The following is a 24,742-nucleotide window of genomic DNA, read 5'->3' on the forward strand; positions in this document are numbered from 1 at the left end:
TGGTGGCCATAAAAATATTTGTAAGTATTTTTGAGGTGTTACATCTTCGTAATATATAGAAAAACATTACTTTTTGTGTGGTGTCATTTAAATTGATACACTAATTAAGAAATATGGGATATTTTCCATAGAACTGAAGTCTTGTTCAAGACTGATAGCAAAATTAGTTGTCGTCCCCTTACTCACAAGAAGTTAGTGTGTCGTGACTGAATTAACAGCACCAGCAAAAGTATTAAAACAGCCTTGTAAAATTACAGTGGCCAGGACTGTAAATTTGAATCTGCATTAACTCAACATACAAAATGAACTACTGGTTCAACAATAAGCATAGGTCACAGGACTGTATTGATGAAGCTACAGATAGAAATGCAGGAAGTTCTCAACTTACAAATGGGTTGCATTTGAAAAGGTTTGTTTGTCAGCCGTTTGTTTCCATAGGAAAATGCATTCTTAGTTCCGATCTCAAAGGGGTAGCCGTGTTAGTCTGTAACTTTAAAAACAAGTTTTACTCATGAAAGCTCATGATTCTATATATTTTGATTTGTCTGTGAGGGTATGTCTACACTATGGGACAAAGTTGAATTAAGAGATGCAACTTCAGCTACGCTAGCTGCATAGCTGAAATCAAAGTAGCTTAACATGGTTTTGACTCTATGCTGCAGGAAGTTGAAGAAAGAACACTCTCCCTTCGCCTTCCCTTTATTCCTTCTGAAAGCAAGGTTACTAGCATTGCCTAGAGTGCCCCTCTCACTGAAACTGGCTGTCTTAACTAAACTGCTAATTTGAACCCTGGAAGATTGACCAGTGGCAGCTTCGATCTATTCCCTGACAGCCTCCCCCTCCCCCATGCACCCAGTCCTCCCTCACCTGCCTGCGACCTGGCTGGGGGAGGCGTCACTTTACCGGGGACCTGCCTTCAGCAGGGAGGCCCAGGGAATCTTTTTGCGTCCTAGCCCCTCCACCACACACGCTTTCGGGAAGGCGCGGGGTGGAGGCCGCTGCTGCGGGGGGTGGTCCCCAGCGATCGCATTACGGGACAGCCCCCTGCTCCCGGCGGGCCCTCTCCGAGCTGCTCGGGATCCCCTGCGGTCGGACCCCTTTGGCCCGCCTAAGACTGCAACTCCCAGAATGCAACGTCCAACGGCGCGGACGCGCTCCGCCACTGGGGAGACCGAGGCCGCTTTTCCGCTTCCTCCCGGCAGAGAGGGTGGGCGCGCGGCGCTGGAGACGACGTCATTTCCGGTGGCTGCTGGGGGTAACTCGTGGTCTGGGGACGGCTCGCGGCAGGCAGGACGCTGGTAGCCGATTCACCGTCGCCATGGTAAGGCGGGTGGCGCGGCCCGGCCTGTGGGCCCCGGGGAGCGAGACGGGGGCTCCAAATGGGCCGCTGGTCCGCCCGGGACCGTTAGTCACCGGGCGCAGGCCTAGAAGTTTCTAGAGCGGCTTCCTGCCGCGGGCCGAGTCCCCGCAGGCCCGCCATGTGCGGCCGCCGCCTGGCCTGTGCCTGGGCACCGCCGCCCTCCCCCCCCCGGTGGGTGTAGAGAGGCTGAGGCCCGGCCTCGCCGATGCTCTCGGGCTGGGGGCCGACGCCCAACGCGCCTGCTGGCGAGAGAGGCGGGGACAGCTCAGCAGCTGCTTTGCTGCGGGACTCCAGGGTTTGGCTTTACCTGGGTAACGGGATCATCCATCTCGAGCAAGGAGAAATACGTTAGGGCTCGAAGTGTCTGTGTGTCTGCACATAAGGCAGCTGCTAACTGAGAACTGCTAAACTTCCTCCCTGGGAGAGCTCTTCTTGCATTGTCTCAACTCTTTGTCAAACAGTCCACTATGTGAAAAGCTTGCAGCTTTGTTGAATTGAATACACTATGAATATCTGACCATCCTGTTACCATTGTATATTCCTTTGCACCTGGTTCCGAAGAATCCCCAGTTTGCTTTAGAAAGCATTTTAGGGTGGTGCACAACTTCGTTCCAGTTTTATGCTGATGTGGTGGGGGCCATGATTAAGTTTAGATTTCTGATTTTAATGGGCTGAAAGATACTGACTACTAGTATGGTGTAAAGTGACCTGGGAAAGGTAAGGAAATAAAATTGTGATACTGTTGATTTAAAAATGTTTGGTCCTTTTCAGTAATTTCAGAAAAAGTAGAAATTACTGGCTCCAGTTCTCTGCTGGGTACAGCAGAGCAGTGGAGAAAGAAAGGTTCTGGTTTCCAAATTTTCTGATAGGCTGGTCTGGACTTTGCTGTAATTAAAAGCTGGCTCCTCTAAACTATGCCAAGTGGTAATGGTCCTCTAGGGCTGTTGGCTAGCAGAGAATAGCTGCATTCCCTTCAGGAGCTACTTAACTTTCTGCACAGAAGACATCTCAGCCAGAGAGATCTGGTCAGTTTCCAGTAAATCTGTCACTTGTGCTCTGCAGAGCAGAAACAGGGAGTGGGTGTGGATGAGCTTTCCTGGGGCCCAGCAATTAACAAGCTGGACACTCCTGGCTGGTGCTATCACAGCAGTGGCCAGAACCCTGGACCCTTTAAATTGCCACCTGAGCCAAGAATGGTGAGGGCTGGGTAGCATTAAAGGGCATGACCTCACCCCTTCTGGAACTGGGCCCCCATCACCTTGCCTAGGGGGCTGGTGATTCTGTTGGCAGTCTTGGGCAGAAAATCTTATATTTGTTCTTCTGGAGACAGCACTTTGAGTCTTTTTGGTGCCCCTGAGCTTAAGAGACTCTATAGAGTGTCAGTGAAGAGAAGATTTTTTTTTAAAGATTTAGATGGTGATGTAAAGATTCATTCATTAAAATTTACCTAGGAATAAGGGATATGAAGCACTGGAATTCAACAATAACAAAGCAACTAATGTTTTTGAAGGGTTTTAAAGATGAAATGATGGAGCTAAGTTACATTATGATAACTTTTATTTTAGGCATCCCTTTCCCTAGCACCTGTGAATATTTTCAAGGCAGGAGCTGATGAAGAAAAAGCAGAAACTGCTCGATTGGTGAGTTGAATTATCAGCAGAATTGGTAGCACCTTCTATAGCTAAGGTTGCTTGATAATTTCCATTATAAGAAAGAGCCTGTGTAAATCGCATGGTAATGGTGGGCATTGAAACAATGACATTGCCTCCCTTCCCCAAAATGGTGATCTTTTAAATATATTTTAAAGAAAATGTTTTCAATCAAGTCTACTACGAGCGTATGTGGTAATTTGCATTATATTGTGGGCATCCAGAAGAATAGAATGTTCTGTGTAATCAAAAGAATAAGGCTGCTTGAGTGCTTGTATGGAAGAATGGAGTGCTGTGAGCATGTATGTGTAAAATTAATTCCATGCAAACTTCCTAGAAATTTTTTGCCAATGTACAATAGTGAATTTTCTTTAAAATACATGTTTACACAGAGCCCTAATTACAAGAGCCTTTTTTCAGTTGCATTTAACTTTACCTGTTCAGGCTGCATCTGTTTTGTTGAGATGGTCTGCTTCTTCCAGTTTTTTGGACCAAGGATCAAAGTTTTGGAGCAGGGTTTCTTTTAAGTTCCCATTCATGTGAAATAAAACTGCCAAATTTGACCCCTTTTTTTTAATTTGCTCAGTAATACAGACTTGTTGACATATAACTTTTTTGAAGATTTCATCTGTACAGAGACTGCTCTAACCTAAATTTGTAGGGATTAAGCAGGCATTTCCATGGAGTTTCTCTCCCAGCTGATGAGTGCTGTTGAGGTGCTGGTTATATAATGGACAGGCAGAGCAACGTCTCTTATGCTCTGACTCAGTGGTCCCCAATGCGGTGCCCTTGGGCACCATGGCGCCCGCCGGGCCATTTATGTGCGCCCGCCGAACAATCTGGGCTGGCCCTGCTCCCAGGTGCGTGGCACATGCGCAGTGCCGAACCTGGACTTAGCTTATTTTGGCTTTAGTCCTGCTGTGTAGCTTGCCCTTAAGAGGGCACGTTCTTGTAATCCCTGGTGTTATGGTTTAACCTTCTGATGCTTACTCTTACTAAAGAAGTAATGATCCCTTACCTGATGCTTGTTCACTTTTATTCCAGTCATCCTTCATTGGTGCCATTGCCATTGGAGACCTGGTTAAGAGCACTCTGGGACCTAAAGGCATGGTAAGTTATCTGCTGGTTCTGATACCATAGTTTTAGCTGTCTTTACCACTGTTAACATGAAGTACATATTCAATTGGTGTCCTTAATCTTACATCCTAACAGGACAAGATTCTTCTAAGTTCTGGAAGAGATGGCACAGTAACAGTAACCAATGATGGTGCAACCATCCTTAAATCTATTGGAGTTGACAACCCAGCTGCCAAGGTTTTGGTTGGTAAGTTTGATGAATATTTGAAATCTCCTTATAGGTTAATTATTAAATACCACTTTTGCTCAGAGGATGTTTGTTTGCTAGTTTCTTTACTTTTGATGAAAAAGCATGTTGATAATATGACTGTTACTGCAGGGAATCCTACCCTATGTACTTTTAAAAAAAAGTGTTTGATTTCCAAACTATTGTGTATGTATATAAATATTTGTAGTTAGTACTGAGCAGTACAGGATACTTGACTCAATAAACTAACATAGTGGTATTCTCTTTTAGACATGTCAATGGTTCAAGATGACGAGGTTGGTGATGGAACTACATCTGTAACTGTACTAGCAGCTGAATTACTCAGGGTAATTTAAGTTTTGTTTTTAAACATTGTTTTCTGTATCTGGCATTTTAGTGCTCTGATACCAAATACCATAGACAGCATAATCTTTTTCATCCATGTGTGGAATAACTTTTTTATGTGCACCTCAGCATGTCTGTGTGTGCACCTTTAGTAGAAACAAATAACTTAACAGTAGGTATTCTGCTAATTAGTTGGACAGCATTTTAATCTCTCCTGAGCATCCACACAAGTGCAAAGCTTACAGGGAACACTGCAGAGGGTGCCACCAGTGCATTAAGCATTAGTATATTACTTATCAAATTGGTAGAAATAGGAACAAAACTTTTAGATGCTATCTGTGTTGCTTCTTGGAGGTACTGGGGGTTGTCAGGCATTTTGTTACCATCTGCCCTAATGTGAGGATGTCTTGTCTGTTCCTTCTGTGGATCAGCTCTGTGACTCCTCCAGCTTTTGGCAACACAAATACTGTGCAACCTCAGAGTTATGGACACCATGGGAAACATTTGTAAATCTGCACAAAAGTTATGGTATTCTCATATACCCTACAGCCTGTCTCTTCCAGCTAAGGCTGGGAGAGATCTGTGCAAAGGCAGCCCCTGGCACTAAAGAACCTGCAGCACTGCCTAGTTTACAAGCAGCTCCCTCACCTATTCCTGTTTCTTTCCTTTGGGTTAAGCTGGAGGAGATTGCCCTGCACCCTTGGAGTTTCAGCTCTCGGTGCTTCTCCCCACTGTCCTGTCCCTGCAGCAATCCAGTGGCAGGGAATGGCCAACAGACCCACCACAGCTGTGCCTGTGAACATCAGCATCTTCACCTTAAGTGGCTGCCCCTCCCATAGGGGTGGGGACAGGTAGCCCAGATATGCCTACATTTAAGATGCAATAGAGGCACAGTATGGTATTTCCTTCTTTTTGTCTCTGCTGCTGACTAGTTACTTCTAGTTCCATAGGGTGTCCTTTTGACTGGTCAGTCTGTAACTCTGGTGTTTGTGTCTACTATACTATCTTCCAGGCCTCTACCAATCCTCCCTCTTTGTTCAGGGTAGCAATAGTAATTTACCAAGCATCCTTCTGGAGTGCCCATCCCCATTCTACTGAACACCTGGAGAACTCTCAGATTTGCTACTCAAAAATCAATTTACAAGATCAAACTCAGGGTCACTACCTTACTTTATATGTAGCACTTATAGGGCAGAGAGAGTGAAGCAATGAATAAATCTATCAAAAGAACAAAGATTCAAGTGATAGAAAGTAAGAATATTGGAAACAAATGGTTGTATTTAAAACATTCATAACGTGTATTCTAGAGCCTAAACTTAACTTACAGGACTTGTGTTTTACATGATAGCTTGCCCCAAGTCCTTTTCCAGTGTTTGAACCAAATTGGATGAGATTCCTGCTTCATAAGATACGCCTATTGGAGGCTTGCCTCCACAAATTAAAGGATAGTTGGGGTCATCTGTACAGGTTGCCAGGAAAACTACCCTAAAATAAACCTGATTGAGAGAGACAGACACAGCAAGGGGCCAGCAGTTTGCATCATGGTGTCAATATCCTGAACAGAGGATAGTTTAAGGGGAGGAATACATCCTGGAAAGGAACTATGGGTACAGTTGCATGGAAACCGTCTCCCAATTTCACAAAAACAAACCCAAAGCTGTTTGTTATATGCTTTTTAGTCCTAAACCAATTAACATTTGCTATATTTTCCCGCAGTCCCCACAATCTTTTATTAACATTTTGCTCAGTGTAAATTGGCATCCAGTATGAACCCTAAAGCACTCAGTGCACATGATCAGGCTCAGAGAGAGGAGCATTTTATCATCCCTGCTTGGATCATCTTTTGAGGGCCTCCCCTAACTCGCAGACCTAGAGAACCTAACTTTTTCTTACATATTGTGTGTACATGCACATCATAATTATGGTGACCGGTGTGACATGGATTATCATTAAAGACCTTACATGGTGGTATTTGGTTGACTAGCATGTAGGCACCAGACCCAGAGGATCCCCAAAATCCTTATGTACCCTTACCTTATGTCAGTTGGCATTAAGAGGTCCTTGAGGATCACTGTTCTGTTGGTATTTATTGTATAACATCTTACATTATTATAATTGAAAGGATTTTTAAAATAAACTTACTTCATTTATGTTGTCTTCCTCCCTGATATGCAAAAAGTAAAACAGTTTCATTATCAGTTTCATTTTCTGGCTCTTGCGGTTAGCAGAATGATACGGAGTTTGATTGCAAGCACTTTAGGAAAAGACTCCCAGTAAATATTTTTTTCCCCAGTGAATTCAGAAAAACATTTTTGAGAGGCTTTGTAAATGTTTAATTTTTGGAAGACCTAAATTGATTTGGTAGCATCCATTGAACCAGTTAACTGTCATCCTGACTCTGAAGGTTATTGAGCTTTGACTCTGGGATACCAGTGGAGGGAATTTCAAAGGCAAGGATCTCCTGCTAACAGAGACTGCCACTAGGCTTAGAGATTTTAGCTTGGGGAACGGACAGCAAGAACATCTGTTGATTTTAACTGAAATGACAGGGCTTAAGGTGATAGGTCATCTCCATGCTAACTGAATCCCAGGCCAACCAATGCTTTGAAGATTTCTTACCAGTACCCTATATTGCACCTTTATGTGAACAGGAAGCCAATGCAGAATTGCATATTTTTAGACTAAATCCTTCCTTGTTCAAAATATAGGTATGGCTTGCACTAGACAAAGCTTCCAGATGATCTTTATTCAGGGTGGTCCTTGAATCATATTTGTTGCTTATGTCAGAATTAGTAGCAGCATGAATGACAACATCTGTATTTGCAGGATTAGAAGATAAATATATATATTTCCTAAATCATTCATGTTAAAGTTATTCTGATCATTTTAGTTATGTTGTTAATCAAATGTCTCCTTTTTAATGTTGAAAAGACTAAATTATCTTTCAGAATATATTGGTCTCTTCACTTCAAATTTGATGTTGAAATAAATTACACTTTTTATGTTAATAGGAGGCAGAATCATTGATTTCTAAGAAGATTCATCCTCAAACGATCATTGCAGGTTGGAGAGAAGCTACAAAAACAGCAAGAGAGGCCCTCTTGAAATCTGCAGTGGATCATGGGTTAGTAAATACCTTAAATGTACACTAATAACCTTCTTTGGTTGTCATGACTAGTGTTGTTAAATGTAGATGAAAATTAGTCAGTGGAAGAAAAACTGATGTTTTGATTTTCTTTATTTCTTTACTTTCAAATATAATATGGTATAGGCAATATTTTAAATAAAAAAACCTGTAAAGACATTTAAAAAAACAAATTATTTTAAAATACTAAAAAATATAGCCGTTTAACCAGAGTATAATTTGTCCAAAAATAATATGGTCCCCTTCAACAAAATTTGCAAGTAGTAGGCTGCAAATGGCCATATAGAATATTTGCCATTGCTAGGCATCTGCACAAGGGGCATTTTCTGGGTCATTTCTGCTAATTTAAAGACCTCTTTACACAGCCAAGATGGTGGTATGAGGCTTTATTTTAACTGAGAATTGAGCTCAGTAAGGGTATGTCTACACTGCCATCCTAGTTCAAATTAGGGTGGCTAATGTAGGCATTCGAAGTTGCAAATGAAGCTCAGGATTTAAATACAGTAACACTTCTTTAAAACACTAGCTCCTAACTATATGTTGCATCGTGCACTTTGTGATTATTTACTTGGTTACTTTTCCAGCCCAAATCTCTGTACAGCATGTGCTGTTTGTGTAATCTGACCTTCAGTTTTTCTCATATTTGTGCTTTTTTACTAATATCAGGATATTACTGCTGATCTTAACTAGCCACCTTGACTCCAGCATGTTCTTTATGACAACTTAACCTTCCATGTATCTTCCCAGTCATGCCCATTAAGAAATAAGCAACTTGCCTTATGTCAAACCAGGTCAGAGTACTGTTTCTAGTTGTGCCTTTCTCCATCTGCAAGATGGGGATGATGATTCTTACACGCCATTAAGTGCTTTGAGCTGCATAGGTGAAAGCACTAGATAAGTGCGAAGCGTCAATATGTGCATGAAGAAGTTCAGCATGCCATGTAGTGGTTTGTTTTTCATTGAGCACCAACTCCTTTTCAAGAGGTGTTTTTATTCAGATTCATGTCCTAAGTAGTGAGTGTGTTCTGTGGTGAAATATTTGCTCATCACTTCAAGAATGATGAGGAAAAATGTATTATATAAATGTGTATATATGAGTGTAGTGGTTGTCATTGTCAGTTAAATTACTGCTCCAGGCCTGTCTATTTAATTTTATTCACTTGGCTACATTGTGTTTACTTTAGAGATGATGAAATAAAGTTCCGTGAAGACTTAATGAACATTGCAGGAACCACATTATCCTCAAAACTACTTACTCATCATAAAGACCACTTTACTAAACTAGCAGTGGAAGCTGTTCTTAGACTGAAAGGATCTGGTAATTTGGAAGCTATCCATATTATCAAGAAACTAGGTGGAAGTCTGGTGGACTCTTACTTAGATGAAGGTATGTTTTATTCAGAGATTTATATGAGTATTGAAATTTAATCTTATACGTGAGTTATATACATCTCTCTGTATTTGCTTCCGGGAAGCATTGCTATTAGATTTAGGTGAATCTTTATAAATGTTTGACACATTTCAGAAGGTGTCCTTTTAATATTTTAAGGCCTGCTGAGATTCTGCTACTTTCTCTTTCATTTTAGGCTTTCTGCTAGACAAAAAGATTGGCGTCAACCAGCCCAAAAGAATTGAAAATGCAAAGATACTTATTGCAAACACTGGCATGGATACAGATAAAATTAAGGTAGGTAATTAATGTAGTAGAAATCTTCTTTGTAAATTAAGTTAATTTTCAAATCTTATATACACTAGACTTCCGATAATCCGGCACCTTTGGAAGCTAGGTGGTGCCGGATTATCGGATATACTGGAGTATTGGGAGATACTCCGGCGGGGGGCTGTGACGGGTCTGTGGGGACCCGCACTGCGTCCAGGAGGGTGGGCGGGGAATGGCACGGCGAGGGGCGAACCCTCCGCCATTTTGCAGGATGGCAGGGGAAGCCCCACGCCGCCCCTGAGAGTTTCCGGGAGGGGAGTGGGCTCCCTATCCACCAGACTGCAGTAGTTATCGCCGAGCAGGGGGGTGAGGGGCGGCACTGCGGGACCAACCGGGCAGCACCCCAGCTGCTCTGCTCGGCGCTGCTTCCCCAAGTCCGCCGCTGCTGAAACTGACGAGCGGCGGACTTGGGGAAGCTGCAGAGCAGTTGGGGTGCTGCCGAGTTGGTCCTGCAGCGCTGCCCTCACCCCCCTGCTCTGCAATAATTACTGCAGTCTGGGGGGTGGAGAGCCCGCTCCCCTCCTGGTTACGTTTGATGGCGGCGTGGGGCTTCCCCTGCCTTCCTGCAAAACGGAGGAGGGTTTGCCCTTTGCCAAAGCCATTCCCTGCCTACCCCCACCCCCTGGCCGGTCGCAATGCAGGACCCGGCAGACCCATCACAGGGGTATAATCCCCTTTCCTTTTTCTCCCCTTCCCTTTCCCAGCCGCGAGCACCCATGGGGCCCACAGCAGCTCCAGTTGTTTGGCTGGCCGTAGCATTTCCGGGTTCCAGTTGTTGCTGGACTATTGGGAAAGCTGGACCACTGGATGCCGGACAGTTGGAGTCTTACTGTATTTGTTTTTAATTTAGGTCTTTGGCTCTCGTGTAAGAGTGGATTCGACAGCAAAGGTAGCAGAAATAGAACAAGCCGAAAAAGAAAAAATGAAAGAGAAGGTTGAACGCATTCTTAAGCATGGAATAAATTGCTTTATTAACAGGTATGTGTTTAATGTGTAAGGAATAAAGTAGGTGACTATGTCCTCCACATTCTACAGTAAAACTCGCAATAGTCCAGCATCTAGTTATATGGCACTCCCGATAGTTTGGCATCAAAATAGCAAGAGCCTAGTGAGTGAGCTTCGGCAAAAAACGAGTCACAAGGCAGCAGCTGAACTGAGCGAAACTGGATGGGACCGAGTCAGTCTGCAACTGGCATTGTGACACGTTGGACAGTGCTAGTGCTATGATAAAAAGGGTTAAAAACATTTTATATACAGTATATACGATCTTATAGTACCTCCTGATAGTCCGTACCATTTTATAGTACCTCCTGATAGTCCGGCATATCGAATAATCTGGCACCACCTAGGTCCCAAAGGTTCCGGATTATTAGAAGTCTACTGTATATTGTTAAAAGCTTACTGCTTCATAACATTTTTAAGACCCAGCTCTTTTTACCCACATATATAACATTCATCCAGTCCTTTATGATCAATTTATTATATCCTCTTCACTGAGTCCAGTATCTCTTCTTATCCACTCCATTTCACTCCATGTAAAACACAACCACAAAGTTATTTTCTTACATGTCGTTATGACCATTCTCAGTCCCGTTCCTTTTAAATCCTTCCATGCTCTCCCTTGTCCCTTTGCTGCTACTTGTAATTGAGTACAAGAATCTATTTACATCTACCCTCATGTTCTGAATCATCTGTGGCCCAGATCTTCAAAGCTATTTAGAGACCTAACTTCCATTGATTTCATTGGGCATTATGTGCCTAAGCCTTTATTTCTTACTGTCACTGCCATCCTTTTCATTGTTAGCCATAACACTTCTTACGACTCATATTGCTAATCTCTCCTCATGGAACATACTATGTCACTTGCTACATATAAAACATTTTTTGGAGCTAGTCTGCAGAGCCCTGTTTTTTAATGTTCCTTAAGACCTGCTTTTGGGATTCCTACAATAAACTCTTAAGTTGATCTCTTTATTTATTAATCTCATATACTTACTACTGTTGCTGAGGACCTGCCATTTGAAGGCTGTGATCTTTTGACTGATGAAATGAGGCTACACTCTTACTGACAGATTCACAAGTGGCTCAAAGATCTGCCTGCACCACAAAGGAAGCAGGCCAGACCACAAATGTAGCCTAAACAGAGGTAATAAGGAGATCCTCTACCATTCCTTCATTGGCTAATCAACCTGTGATTACATCAGAGCAATTACTTTGTGATCTTGGTTGAGAGCAGTTTACACCATCTGAAGGCTCTTTGTGCTCCCCTCCCCCTTTTGTGGAGACTATATACTTTTGTGGAGCCTGGGACCTCATCTCTACAAGTCATTGAACCTTAGAAGTCATTCAGGTGGCATATTCTATATAATTTCCCTACCTCATCCTCCTGGAAACCTGCCTTTACATAAATATACTGGGGTTGAAAGCAGTTTTTGGACACACACAGCATTCCCTCCCATAATGAGAGAACTGATGGTCTAGATATAATGGGTGACATGACAGTAACGTCCTGTAGAAACAGGCAGGAAGGAGCACGATCCTTTTGCTTTTGTTCAGTAAGATTTCCGACTCTGATTTTGTGCCAAACATGCCAACTGCTTTGTGGTTGCCCTCCATTTACCAGGCTTGCCGGCTGTTCTGGCAGGCTGCCTCATAAGGCAGTTAACAGATCATTCATGATCATTTGTGAAAGACCTGGGTGTGTTGCAGATGGTGGCTGCTCTGGCAGAGCTGGAGCAGCCCTTGCCCCACCCCCCTTCAGCCAGTTAATCAGTGAAATATGTTTAACCAGTTACCTAATTAAATGGGATTTTGCATGTCAATTGGATTATTGGGGAAGAAATTTAGGGCATTTGGCACTTCTCTATTTATTCCCTTGGGTGGGGGAGCATAACATACGCAACCAAAATAATCTGAATGTGAACCTTTGGGGTGCATGTGCACCAGAAGTGGAATATACCTGGATAACCACAGTTACAAAACCTAGTTACCCTACGGTGTCTAGTTTCCACTAGGAATGTAAGCAACTAGTCAAGTAGTCGACTAGTCAAATCACTATTTGACTACTCGCGCTCCCCCCCCCCGGGGGCTCATCTAGACTACGGGGAATTTGCATATCTTCTTCCGATCACACTCTCGAAAGCTGAGCTATCGAAAGTGAAAGTAGTTAAGGCGCGGACTTTTGGGTGAATTCCCCCCCCCCCCCCCCCCCCCCCCCCCCGGTCGAAAAGCCGCTGTTCCTCAAAGGCGGTTTACGTGGCTTTTCGACAAAGGTGGAAAGAAAAAATATTTTCTTTCAACCATTCCTCATAGTCTAGATGAGCCCTGTATGAGAGGCAGCAAGGGGGGGTGAGCAGGAGCTGGCACTTAAAAGCCATTTTCCCCCAGCACCATCTCCGTAAGGAAGAGAGAGGGGAACAAGGGAGGCAGAGGTGTAGCGGGGGATCCATCGTGAGCCGTGACTGAGCAGTCACCGCTTGCAGTGGGTCCCAGACCACTGCAACTCTGCTTTTTAAAATGTAGAAAGAGCCGCCAGATCTGGGTCCCCTGCTACGACTCTGCTTTTTAAATGTAGTACGCTCTTACTACATTTAGAAGTAGAGCCGCAGCGGTCCCAGAAGTGATGTAAGCTGGGACTACTTAGTCCCAGCTTGCGCCGCCCCTGAGAGCTAACCCCCATATCGACTATTTGAGTAGTCAATTTGTTTATTAACATCTTTAGTTTCCACTTACAACCTTAGAACTTGTTTTACTCTTCTCATGCTGTATGCTCTTTGTGCAAGGATATTTTCTATCTTTGAGAAGTGCCTTGCATGCTGAGTGCTTTTGCAGTCTTAAGTATAAATATTCAATTATGTTCATGTTGAAGTAGGTTTACTTCTGTTGCTATGATACAATTTTGAAAGATGCAGTCTTTCTGTAGCATATGTGTATGTGTGTGCTTTAATTATAGGCAACTGATTTATAACTACCCTGAACAGTTGTTTGGTGCTGCTGGTGTTATGGCCATTGAACATGCAGACTTTGCAGGCGTGGAACGTCTGGCACTCGTCACAGGTATAGAGATGAATCTTGCATTGTAGTATGTCTTGGGTGTTGACATTTGAATAGTTCTGGTACATGTTAATGTGTGATTCCATAAATGAATTTGATTTTAACTGCTTTTCTTAAAATGAAACAATGTAAAAAGTGGGAGGAGTCAAATATTTTATGTGGGAGGATGGGGCAGGAATTAAACACAAAGTGCTAAGAATTATTCTTCTAAGGTGAAATCCACCCAAAAGTAATTACCATTCATGAGGGATGAAACCTTATGCTCTTGGTGTCACTACACCAAAAATTATAAAATATTTGCGTTTTTTCCGCTCAGACCAGTCTTTCACCCTAGATCAATTTTGACCTGACCTGAGATCTCACACCAAATACAATGTTGATAGCCAATCTTATAATAAACTGGGGCTGGACAACGGGATGGATCACTCAATAACTGTCATGTTCTGCCCTGTTCTCCTGGCTACTGTCAGAAGACAGGATACTGAGTTAGATGAACCATTGTTCTGACCAAATATGGCTATGCTTATATTCTTGATGGCTTTTGGCCTCTGTAAAATTTGCTATTGGACAGGTATCGACATCCCAGATAGTACTATTGTGAGCAGAGAAGAGATGGAAACTGAGCTAAACTTTCTTAAGTTTCCTGTTTTAAGTTTAAACTTACTGTTGTCATTTGGCACAAACTCATGAGCCTTGCAGTGTTGCATGCTGATAAATATGCTTATTTAGGCTTTTCAGATTTGACAGGGAAGAGGCTGTATTTTAAAGGTTACCTGTGAATAACTTAAAATAACCTTCAGAACTATGTATTCAGGAGCCTAAGTAACCAAAATAGAGAGAATGAAAGAAAAATGGGATAGATCTGCTGCAGAAAAGACGTGCCTCAGTATAGTATTGTTTGGTTTTTGGGGAGTGTAAGAAATCTTGTTATAATAGTATATAAATTAAATGTCTGAATACATATATGATTTTTAAGACTGTATTGTTTAAAAGTCATATGTTTGTGTGCAGTGATCATACTGTAGCTCTATATAACTTATTTAGTATGCTGTTAATCAGTGAAGTGACTCTATAGTCTAAAAGGAGCTACCCTCATTTTAATCAAGCATTAGCGTGAAATAAGAAATAGTTGGTTATTCGATGTGTTTTTCCATCTAGCAGATCTTTTTTTAATGAAATAATTGGATTTAATTCAAAATTTAAAGTAATGTAGTCTTAATTGGTAGATCTCAAAATGCTTTGTAGAGATGAAACAACCATTATATACATCTAGGCCCCCTTAATATTTTAGTGCCAGAAGCATGGAGTTTTGAAACAGAAGAATGTATAAGGTTGAATTTCCCAAACTCTTGAGCTGAGTCCCTGCTTCAGAAAATGAAACCAGTAGGGTCCTTCATGTTTAATGTATACATCTTCACCACTCCACACATGCTCAGGGAAATGGTGGAAACTTTGTAGTCGTTTTTGTACTCTTTGAGTAGTGAAATACTTTAAATAACAACATTCTTGTCATCATTGGTATCTCAGTACCTATAGAAAAGGATGGAACAGTCTAAACTGTGGGGGTATTGTTTCAGGCTCTCTGTAAACTCAGACTATTTGGCATTGGTTTCAGTTGTTTAATAGATTGGTGGTGGTGTTACAGATAAAAGGTCTATTCTCAGTTCAAGTTAGGTAACTAGTTGTCCAACAAGGCAAAAATCGTGGTGGAAACAAGAGAGTTTGTTGTTTCATGGGAATTATTAGGCCACACTAAAGATTTGAGAGAGCATTGTTTGACCTCCTGACTTGTATATAAAAACTATCAAATGCCTTGTTTTCAGTAGGATTTTGCCTCATGTTAGGTAACTACAGTTAGACTCCACCTTTTTTTAATTTAGTGAAAACATGCCCCCTTTAAAGCCTTGCTTTGCAACTACAAAAAAGTCTAGCTTTAAAAAAAAAAAAAGGTATGAAACTAGAGACTCTGGGAATCAGCTGTAGTGTAAGTATTAGTTAAAGGAAGCTTCAAATCTTCTAAGTTGACCTAGATTGTAACCAAAAAAGTACTTTAACATTAACTTATATTCATAGGTGGTGAAATTGCCTCAACCTTTGATCACCCAGAGCTGGTAAAACTAGGAAGCTGTAAGCTCATTGAAGAGGTTATGATTGGAGAAGATAAGCTCATTCACTTCTCTGGTGTAGCTATGGGTAAGTGTTTTACCACTAAGCAACCATTAACTTTATTCATTTATCACTAACCATTGTATTTAAACTGTTCATTAAATGGTTGTTAAAGGTTAGATACTTTCGATCAGTGTTTCTTAAACTTTTTGAGACCAGGGAACACCAAACAATAATAATTTTTTTATGCAGAACAACTATGAAAATTTTCTTCAAAAAAAAAAAAAATTCAGACAAAAAAAGACACAAACAAAGAGGCGGTCACGGCCCACCTGCGAGTTTTTCACAGAACACCAGTGTTCCACGGAACATAGTATAAGAAACACTGCTTTAGATGCTTCATTTTGTCTTAAAAGCTTGGCCAACGCTAAGGCCCTGATCCTGCAAAGATATGTATGTGTGTTTAATTTTATTATATTACATTATGTACATTTATATGTGTTGCAAGATTGGGACCTAAGACTTAAGTCTCCCCTCCTTTCCATCCCCGTTTTGGTTAATGAAACAGTGGTGAGGCAAGTGACAACCCTTTAGGAATTTTCTAGAATAGATTTCATTAACTTTAATTAACCAGAAAGTGTCAATATTTCTAATCTATATGTAGCTTATTAAATTACTGGTTTATCTGATGCTAGCAAGATAATTAATTTGCCAATAAATACCACCTATTCTATAGCAGAGCATGGATGAAAATGACATTATAAATGAGGTTTGTTAGAAATTTTCATTTGTACGCTGAAATGCCAACTACTGCATTTTTTCCCAGTAGTTTAAAACTTCCTCAGGATGATGTAAAACTAACATAAATGCTTTGAGACTCTTTGTTTTTCATTGTCAGTTATTTTTTGTTGTAATTGGGTATATTCTTAGCTCTTTGTTTTTTCTGTTTTTGACCTTCTTAGGTGAAGCTTGCACCATAGTTCTGCGTGGAGCAACCCAGCAGATTATAGATGAAGCTGAAAGATCTTTGCATGATGCTCTCTGTGTTCTTGCTCAAACTGTGAAAGATACCCGAACTGTCTATGGTGGAGGTGAATATTCAAGTTATCTTCTGCATTTTTTTCTGTTCAGCACTGTGTGAGTTCTTATTCTCATTCAAGGCAGGTCGTAAGGTGCTTACATCCTTTTAATATACAGGTTGCTCAGAGATGCTGATGGCTCATGGTGTCACAGAGCTTGCCAACAGAACACCAGGCAAAGAATCTGTTGCAATGGAGTCTTTTGCGAAGGCCTTGAGAATGGTAAGTTAATGTTTTTCTTCAAATAGTGTCCCTAAGGGTGCTCCTGCATTCCTGTACTGCTGATGTGGGAACTTTGATAGCAGGGTCTGTTTGGCCAACACATGCCTGGAAATCTACACAGCAATGAAACAACCCTGCAGCTCAAGCCCTGCATACTGGAATCATAGGCATGGGCCAGCTATGGGTTTTTTCTTAGCTGTGTGAACATGCCCTAAGGCTAAAGGCAGAAAAGAACAGTAGAAGAGGCAGCACACAATATTTCCAGCTGATTTAGGTGGCTGATTCAGGGAGTTTATAGTAATGCTTCAAAAGTAAAAATTCTCTATCACTTTCTCAACTTTCCTACATAAAAACTTAAAACTTGTGCTTCAACTTGTTAAAAATGAGACACTACCATGGAAAGTGAATAAAATGCTCATTAAATGCTAACTTGGCTTATATTGGAACACAAAGTTAGGAAACCTGATTTCAGTACCACATTTTAAACGTTAAAATGTTTTTCAGAAAGTCAGGTAATGTATAGTTTAGAAAATACTGTCTCTAGTGGCCACACACAGTTTGTAGCAGCATCACTTGGATTCATTGAGTAGAAGAATGTTATGTTGATAAATGCTCATCAGCAAGTTTACATTCCTAAAATGGAACAAGTGCCATAAGACCAGTTTTGAAATGATTAATGAGAAAATGTACTCAAGTTCATGTAAATTGGAAAAAACTTACCAAAATACCGTAGTTAATGTTCCCTCTAGTATTGCCTGCAGAGGTCTCAAGCCTGAGTGAATGATGTCCTCATAATACATGTTCTAGCCTATATTTTCTAATTTTTTTTCTTACTGAAATATGTACATTTAATAAATCCTATTAAGTTATAATTGTTTAATATCTCTATCAATTAAGCTTGCAGGTGAGGACCTTTTCTAAGCTATATTTTGAGCCAATCTAGCTATCTCCTTTTGGCCTGCAAATTAACGTGTATTCTCAGTGTATAGAATTATTTTGCACAGATCACAGGAAATCACTGCAAACCGTTTAATTGCAGATAAATATATTTTGTTTCCAGTGTTCACATAGTATAATTTTGTATATCGATACATTAATGAAAAACATTAGTTGATAATTCCAACTGGATAACTTCTGCTTTTATTTTTTATATATAGATATAGGTACATATACACGACTGTCTTTGTAACTGAAGAGTGAATAAGCAACCTTAAGTTTGTGTAGGCTGATTTGCTTGAGAAATTAAAACATCTTTTGATCTGGTGTCATGCATATTTATTATTTTAGATCCCGACCATTTTAGCTGATAATGCTGGCTATGACAGTGCAGATCTAGTGTCACAACTCAGAGCTGCTCACAGTGAAGGGAAAACAACGTATGGACTTGGTGAGAAAATTTGTAGCCATATGTATTGTACTGAATTTTTTTGTCCTTTTTATAACATGGAATGCATGTTTTTGCATTGTTGTGATTTACTGGGATCAAACTTAACTTTGTGATAAAGTCAGGGCAGGATCGTATTGCCTTAAGTAATTAGGATGTAAAGTACAGTAAAACCTGTGTTATCTGGCACATTTGGGGATTAGGGCATTCCAGTTATCTAAAAATCCCGGTTATCTGAAGGTCCCATCAACCTAAAAAAAACTAATGGCCAATAATAGTAAAACTCACGTTTTTAATATTGGTAGTTTTGTACTGTGAGGCAGTTGGTCTCACATTTCTATTTTGAGTTAAAGATGATTAGTAGTACTTAATTTTTTATTTAAGCTAATTATGGTAAGCCAAGCCAGGCCTGGGCCCCTGTGACAGTATTGCGGCTGGGGGCAATGCTGGTTAACAAAGTTTTCTGATTAACAGTGTCAGATAACAAAGGTTTCACTGTATAATCTTAACATCTATGCTTGAAAAGTAGTTACACTTACTTGTATCAATAGATACTCAGTTGGATAGATGTGAATCATGTTTTCATACACTGAATAAAAATACTAGCTTTCTCCAATACTGTCTTAAAATGTAGTTGTGCCAGTGCTTTGTGGTTATTATGCTAGAAGATAAATTCATGGTTTATTTCGACTGTTTGGAAATGAGATGACTGTAAGCTATTCTCTTACCTTCCTGGTTAAAGTATAAACATTGCATCAGGGAGTGTTAATGTTGTTCAATCAGGACTGAGTTGCAGCATTAGGCAGTGAAAATCTACTATATATTTGAGCTTCTCTCCGTCTTTTTTTTCAAGAATTCCTAAACTGTAAGAGCTAAGGACCACCAAATTTAGTATGCAGCTTTTCTCTTATCATTACTTAAAGAAAAGTAAGGGTTTGCTTTTACCTGGACAATAGGATGTGCCTGGATTGGGATTGCTTGTCATAAAACCCTACAGAACTCAGTTCGCACTGTGGCCCCCACCAGCTCCTGCACCCCATTGCACTACCCTCTAACCCGGACCGAGGAACACCAAACAATAATTTTTTTTAATCTGAAACACAAAGGATTTTTTTGTTGATTTTCCTCCCCCCCCCTTCAAAAAAAAGGTTGGGGGGGGGGAGTTATTGGGGGGGGAAGGGTCAGGTGAAAGTTACTTAGCCAAAAAAAAGGTCGCCTGCCCCTTTTAGGGTGGCCATTTTGAATTCTCTTCTCCACGGCACACCGGTGTGCCATGGAACACAGTTTAAGAAACACTGCTCTAACCCTAACTCCTACATCTCCAAACCTCTGCCCTGAGCCCCTCCTCACACTCCAACCCTGACTCCTGCACCCCCCATGTATCCTGAGACCCCTGCCCTGAGGGGCCCTTCCACATGTCCTCCAGGACCCAAGCAACACCAGGTAAATCTAATAAATAGATAAAGAATTTGAAAGAAAGTGATGAGTAACATAAGGTTGAAAAAACCCACTTTGACATGGTTGTAATATGAATGATGGTTATAGTCAGAACTTACTACCTACTTATTTATAAATTAGAAGACTACACTTGTTCTATAATACGTAAATGGTAACTTCAACTTGTTAGCTAATAGTGCAAAGAATTAGTAAATGTATCCTGAAAATTTTAGCCATTAATATCCTCATGCATGTGTTTGCATATCAAATACGTACACACATGCATAGAAAGAAAGCATGATGATGTGATGGAAGTTTTTTGTTGATTTGTCTGCACTGTGGAACTTTTAGTGTGCATGTTTCCATGGACAGTTAGGATGTCAGTTAAGGATGTAAAATCCTGTTTAATTGGTTAACCGAATAAAGGGAAGGCAGGTGAGCTGGAGTGCCTGCAACCACAGGGGCTGCTGTGGTGGGCCCTGAAGGACTGGAACAGCCCCCTGCCTGCCACAAGGATGGAGCTGTTCCAGCCCTCACTGATTAACCATTCACATCCCTAGTGGCAGTCTAGTGTGAGGTAGGGATGTAATAGTGTAGTCGAGTTAACCACTAAGAAAAAGCTCATAGGTTAATGCTATAGATTACATTTCCCTTCCCCCTCCCCCAGTAATTTTTTTTTAGTGGACTGGCCAGCAGCCCAACTCAATCCTGGCTCATGCTGGGTCTGGGAACTGCTGCATCTCTGCATTTAGAATATATTAGGAGCCAGGCGAGCAGGCAGCCTGGCTCAATTCTGGCTTGTGCTGGGTCTGGGAACTCAGCGCTGCCCCCGCCATCCCAGACAGGAGCAGCTGCCACCCCCGCAATGCTGCCTCGGATACAGAGGCAGCAGTGCGGAGTGGCAGGGGGCTTCTCAGGAGTTGGGGCTACAGCACACTGACCCCACCCCTTGGGACTATAGAATAGTCGGGTAACGGATGAGAATTCATGAGGTTAATCGACTATTCATTTAACAGATATTTAACATCCGTAGTGTGAGGTAGGCTTACACCCCAACTTGCCACAAATTAGCTTCATACATGCAAGCGCTCTAACAGCTTGTATGTACTAGGGATGTGAACAAGTAGTCATCTAGTTGATTAAATGATATGCGGCTAATATAGTCAACTACTCACATTTCTCTCTCTCTCTCTCTCTCTCTCTCTCTCTCGTCCCCTACCCCCCCTTGCTGCCTCTGTATCAGAGGTGGCAGTGGGTGGGGTGAGAGAGTCTGCTGTGAAGCAGCCTCTGCCTTCAATGAGCCCTGGCTTGCCACAGGCTGAATGGCTTCACGGCAGCAACCCCTGTCAGCGGGGGTTCCCCTCAGTCCGGGCTGCTGCTGTAGCAGCCTTCCCCACATTTTCCCCCATCTCCAGCAGCCTATGTTCATGAGTTGCTCGGACCCCACACAGACGGAGGCTGCAGTAACCCCATGCTGTTGCCTCTGATACTGGCAGCCGGTCCATGAAGGAAACTTGGTTTTTAAACTGGCTGCCCTCACAGACTGGCTCCTGCTTTGCACCCCATGCTTCTGATATGGAGGCAGCAGGATGTGGTGGCAGGGGGCTCCCTGGGAGTGGGACTGGATTGCACTTGCTGCTGGTCCTGCCCGCAGGGACTATAGAATAGTTGACTAACCACTAAGAATTCTTGCTGTTAGATGACTTTTCAGTTAACCAATAGCTAATATCCCTAGTATGTACTTAAAATTTCATAGTTTTAACACCATATTGCAGCTCAGTATGGCATTTAATAATAGAAGTTTCATACTGTTGGAAAGGGGATATTCACAGCTTCCCAAGGGAACCTAGCATACTCTCTTTATCCAGGAATGTTCCAGGGTGGTGAATTTTGGAGTTGACATTTCTGTATGTAGGAAATTATTTTAGGTTACTTCTGGAAATATTTTACATTATCTCCTTTTTAGCCCTGCATAGTTGGACTCATAGGGTACATCTACACAGCAGGGCTGAAGTCGGAATAAGCTACACCACTTCAGCTATGGCAATTGTGTAGCTTAAGTCGAAATAGTTTATTTCAGCTTTTTGACGCTGTTTACACAGCAGGAAGTTGAAGGAAGAACACTCTTCCTTCGACTTCCCTTGCGCCTCGTAAAATGAGGGTTACCATGATTCGGAGTAAGAAGTCCTCCAGTTCGACATTATTTTGAAATTAAAGCCTTGTAGTTTAGACACGCATTATGTTGTTTTGGAATAACATCAGTTATTCCAAAATAACGCTGCTGTGTAGACATACCTATAGTCATTAAAGCACCTGGCTTTACAAGTGGAGGAATACAGGTAATAAATATAAACTCTTTTTTTAAAATACATAATGTCTGTAGAATATGACATGGATAATATGTGGTTGAGATTAGCAGTTTTTATCTAAACTTGTTTTAGACAGCTTTGTGTATAATGCAGATTATTAGCGAGCTTTTTCTTTTAAAAACATCCTTCTGGCAAAATATCTTTCTTTTTAAAGATATGAAGGATGGTGTCATTGGAGACATGGCTACCCTGGGAATAACTGAAAGCTTCCAAGTCAAGAGACAAGTTCTGCTGAGTGCAGCGGAAGCAGCAGAAATGATTCTTCGTGTGGATGACATTATTAAAGCAGCACCAAGGTATTCTGAACTCAGAAGATAAGTTTGGTGGTTGTTTTTCCTGATGATAAAACTATTCAATTCTAACATTTGTTCCCACAGTAGGATTGCAGTAGCAGAAGCAATTGACTCTCCAAAATCATTGTGATGTTTAAATTAGAGTGTTCAAGCACTATCTAGTTAAAATGAATATCCATAGTTGACGTAACATTGGATCAGTGTATAGAGCTAAATGGAGTTCATTGGAAAAATCTGTTGTTTGTCAGTTTAAATGGCGAGGGCAAGTTTTGATTCTCTTACAATTTTAGCTTTTAGGGATTTAAAAATGATCTGGATGCCCAAAATATATCCGAAATGTAATCTGCTACTGCTTATTGCTGTCTGTTTCTATTACTTTGCCTATTTCAGCTGATTGGTAGATTATATTTACTTCTAGCACTCCAATCTTAAATGTGTAACCCACATTTCTTCATGTCATTGCTCACATGGATTCCACATTGGTGAATTTCATCCTTAATTTTAACTTCATAGAAACAGATGTTAGAAAATAGTAGCAGATTGTCATGGGAAAAGTTCATAGTGGGGTGCCACAAATCTCTACTAAATGGGCTGATTGCTAATGAAGTGGAAAATGGAATGAACATGGAGGTGGCAAAATTTGCAAAGAAGGCAAACATTTAGATTAATGAAGTCCATAGAGGATTCTAAGAAACTTCAGAAGAAAATAACGAAAGTTAGGTGGATGGGCCATAAATGTTTTTTATAAATATGAATAATGCATAGTGGAGGGAAAATTTTGAACTGTTTTATATACCTTACTGAATTTTAAAATAGCCACCAGCAGGAAAGATTTAAAAATTGGAATTTTAGTAAATAACCTCCAGTTGATAAAAGTATATTGATAAATACTAAAAGTTTTAGAAGGGGGTATGAAATCTAATGCTTTGGGGTTTCACCTGTGTGTTTAGCTATTAAGAAAAGAGTCTTACTGGACAGATCATCTCTATCAGTTTATCATTTGGATTGCTTGCATCTTCTCAAGAAGCATGTAGTGCTGGGCAGTGTCAGACAAGATACTGGATTTGAGGGGTCAGGGGCTCACCCAGCAAGGCAATTCTTATCTTTTGTGCTCATGGAAATAATTGGCATTGAATTTATAGTAATGTGGAAAAAACTTGTTACTTAAAAAAAAGTCTGCTAGACTTCAATGGAAAGATACCATTTTCAATAATGTGACTTTCTTTCAGGAAACGTGTACCAGACCATCACCCATGTTAACTATTCAACCCATAAAGACTTGAGGACCAGATCTCGCCAAATACTTAAAGCAAAACACACACACAAGAAAAGAAAAAGAAAAGAGAACCTCCTGAAAGGTTATGGAACAGAAGCTGACAGTGATAGAGTGTATGTTGTCATTGCATGTACTGCAGATTTAACTTATTTAGTTTTTGTGCTTGAAAAAAGGCATTTTACATTCAAATAAAACATGGGTTGTACGCAACATCTGTAGTCCTTCTGTTCCTTTCCTAGTTCCTTTTGTATTTCTCCCTATAGTTCACTGAAATAAAGTTTCAAGTTCATAGCTGATGGTTTTCTGCTTAATAAAGAATAAACATGATCTTGATATCTAGAGAGGATTGCAGTGGACTTACTCAGCATTGGGTGCAGAAAAATAAGTTAATATTGTGACAAAGGAAGTGAATACTAATAACTATCCTCTCCCAGTTTGTTACATTATTACTTTTAACTTGAAAATAATGTTTTTGTGCACCGTAATTCAAAACATGCTGTGCAGGCTGTGTATTTCCAGATGTGGGTTTTGCTTCATAACAGATACTAGATGTGTACTGCATTTTTGGCAATTAGAAAAAGACTAGGTATAATTTGAATGTTGAAAAAAATCTATTGCTGTTAAGCTTTTTTATCATTATTCTTTTAGCACTGAAATTTACAGAATACCAAAGCAGAAAATGCAATGGTTGGTTGCAGCAAGATTTCTCATGGGCAAAATCTGTATTTTTCTCCTAGAAAATTTTAATTTTATAAAGCTGCTTTTTTTTCGTAATTGCGAGTAGTACTATAATTTTTTTTAGGCATGACTGAGCATTGGAGGAAGAGATCTTTTTAAATTATTTCTGTGAAACCAGTCAAGCAATGTCTCACCCTGATGGTACAAGCAATCTGCCCAATCTTCCATACATAGGCAGGGCTCCTTTCCCATCTGGGACCTCCTTCCCCCATTCAGTCTTTGTTCCTGAGGTGTTTCCAGGT

The 24,742-nt window shown here is 40.9% G+C and overlaps 1 protein-coding gene across 1 annotated transcript; it reads left to right on the plus strand.

The window, feature by feature from the left end:
* Positions 1 to 1,168: 1,168 nt before the first annotated feature.
* On the plus strand, positions 1,169 to 23,972 carry CCT2 (chaperonin containing TCP1 subunit 2). Its single transcript, XM_006121574.4, has 16 exons — positions 1,169 to 1,321; positions 2,926 to 3,000; positions 4,054 to 4,119; positions 4,222 to 4,333; positions 4,604 to 4,680; positions 7,690 to 7,802; positions 9,008 to 9,210; positions 9,410 to 9,510; positions 10,394 to 10,521; positions 13,496 to 13,599; positions 15,670 to 15,789; positions 16,665 to 16,793; positions 16,900 to 17,003; positions 18,291 to 18,390; positions 22,348 to 22,489; positions 23,716 to 23,972. Exons 1-16 carry the CDS (start codon positions 1,319 to 1,321, stop codon positions 23,744 to 23,746), a joined length of 1,608 nt encoding a protein of 535 aa, XP_006121636.1. The 5' UTR covers positions 1,169 to 1,318; the 3' UTR covers positions 23,747 to 23,972.
* The last annotated feature ends 770 nt before the right edge of the window (positions 23,973 to 24,742 follow it).

Source organism: Pelodiscus sinensis, chromosome 1, assembly GCF_052426305.1.
Source record: "Pelodiscus sinensis isolate ZL-2025 chromosome 1, ASM5242630v1, whole genome shotgun sequence".
Classification (NCBI taxonomy): Eukaryota; Metazoa; Chordata; order Testudines; family Trionychidae; genus Pelodiscus; species Pelodiscus sinensis.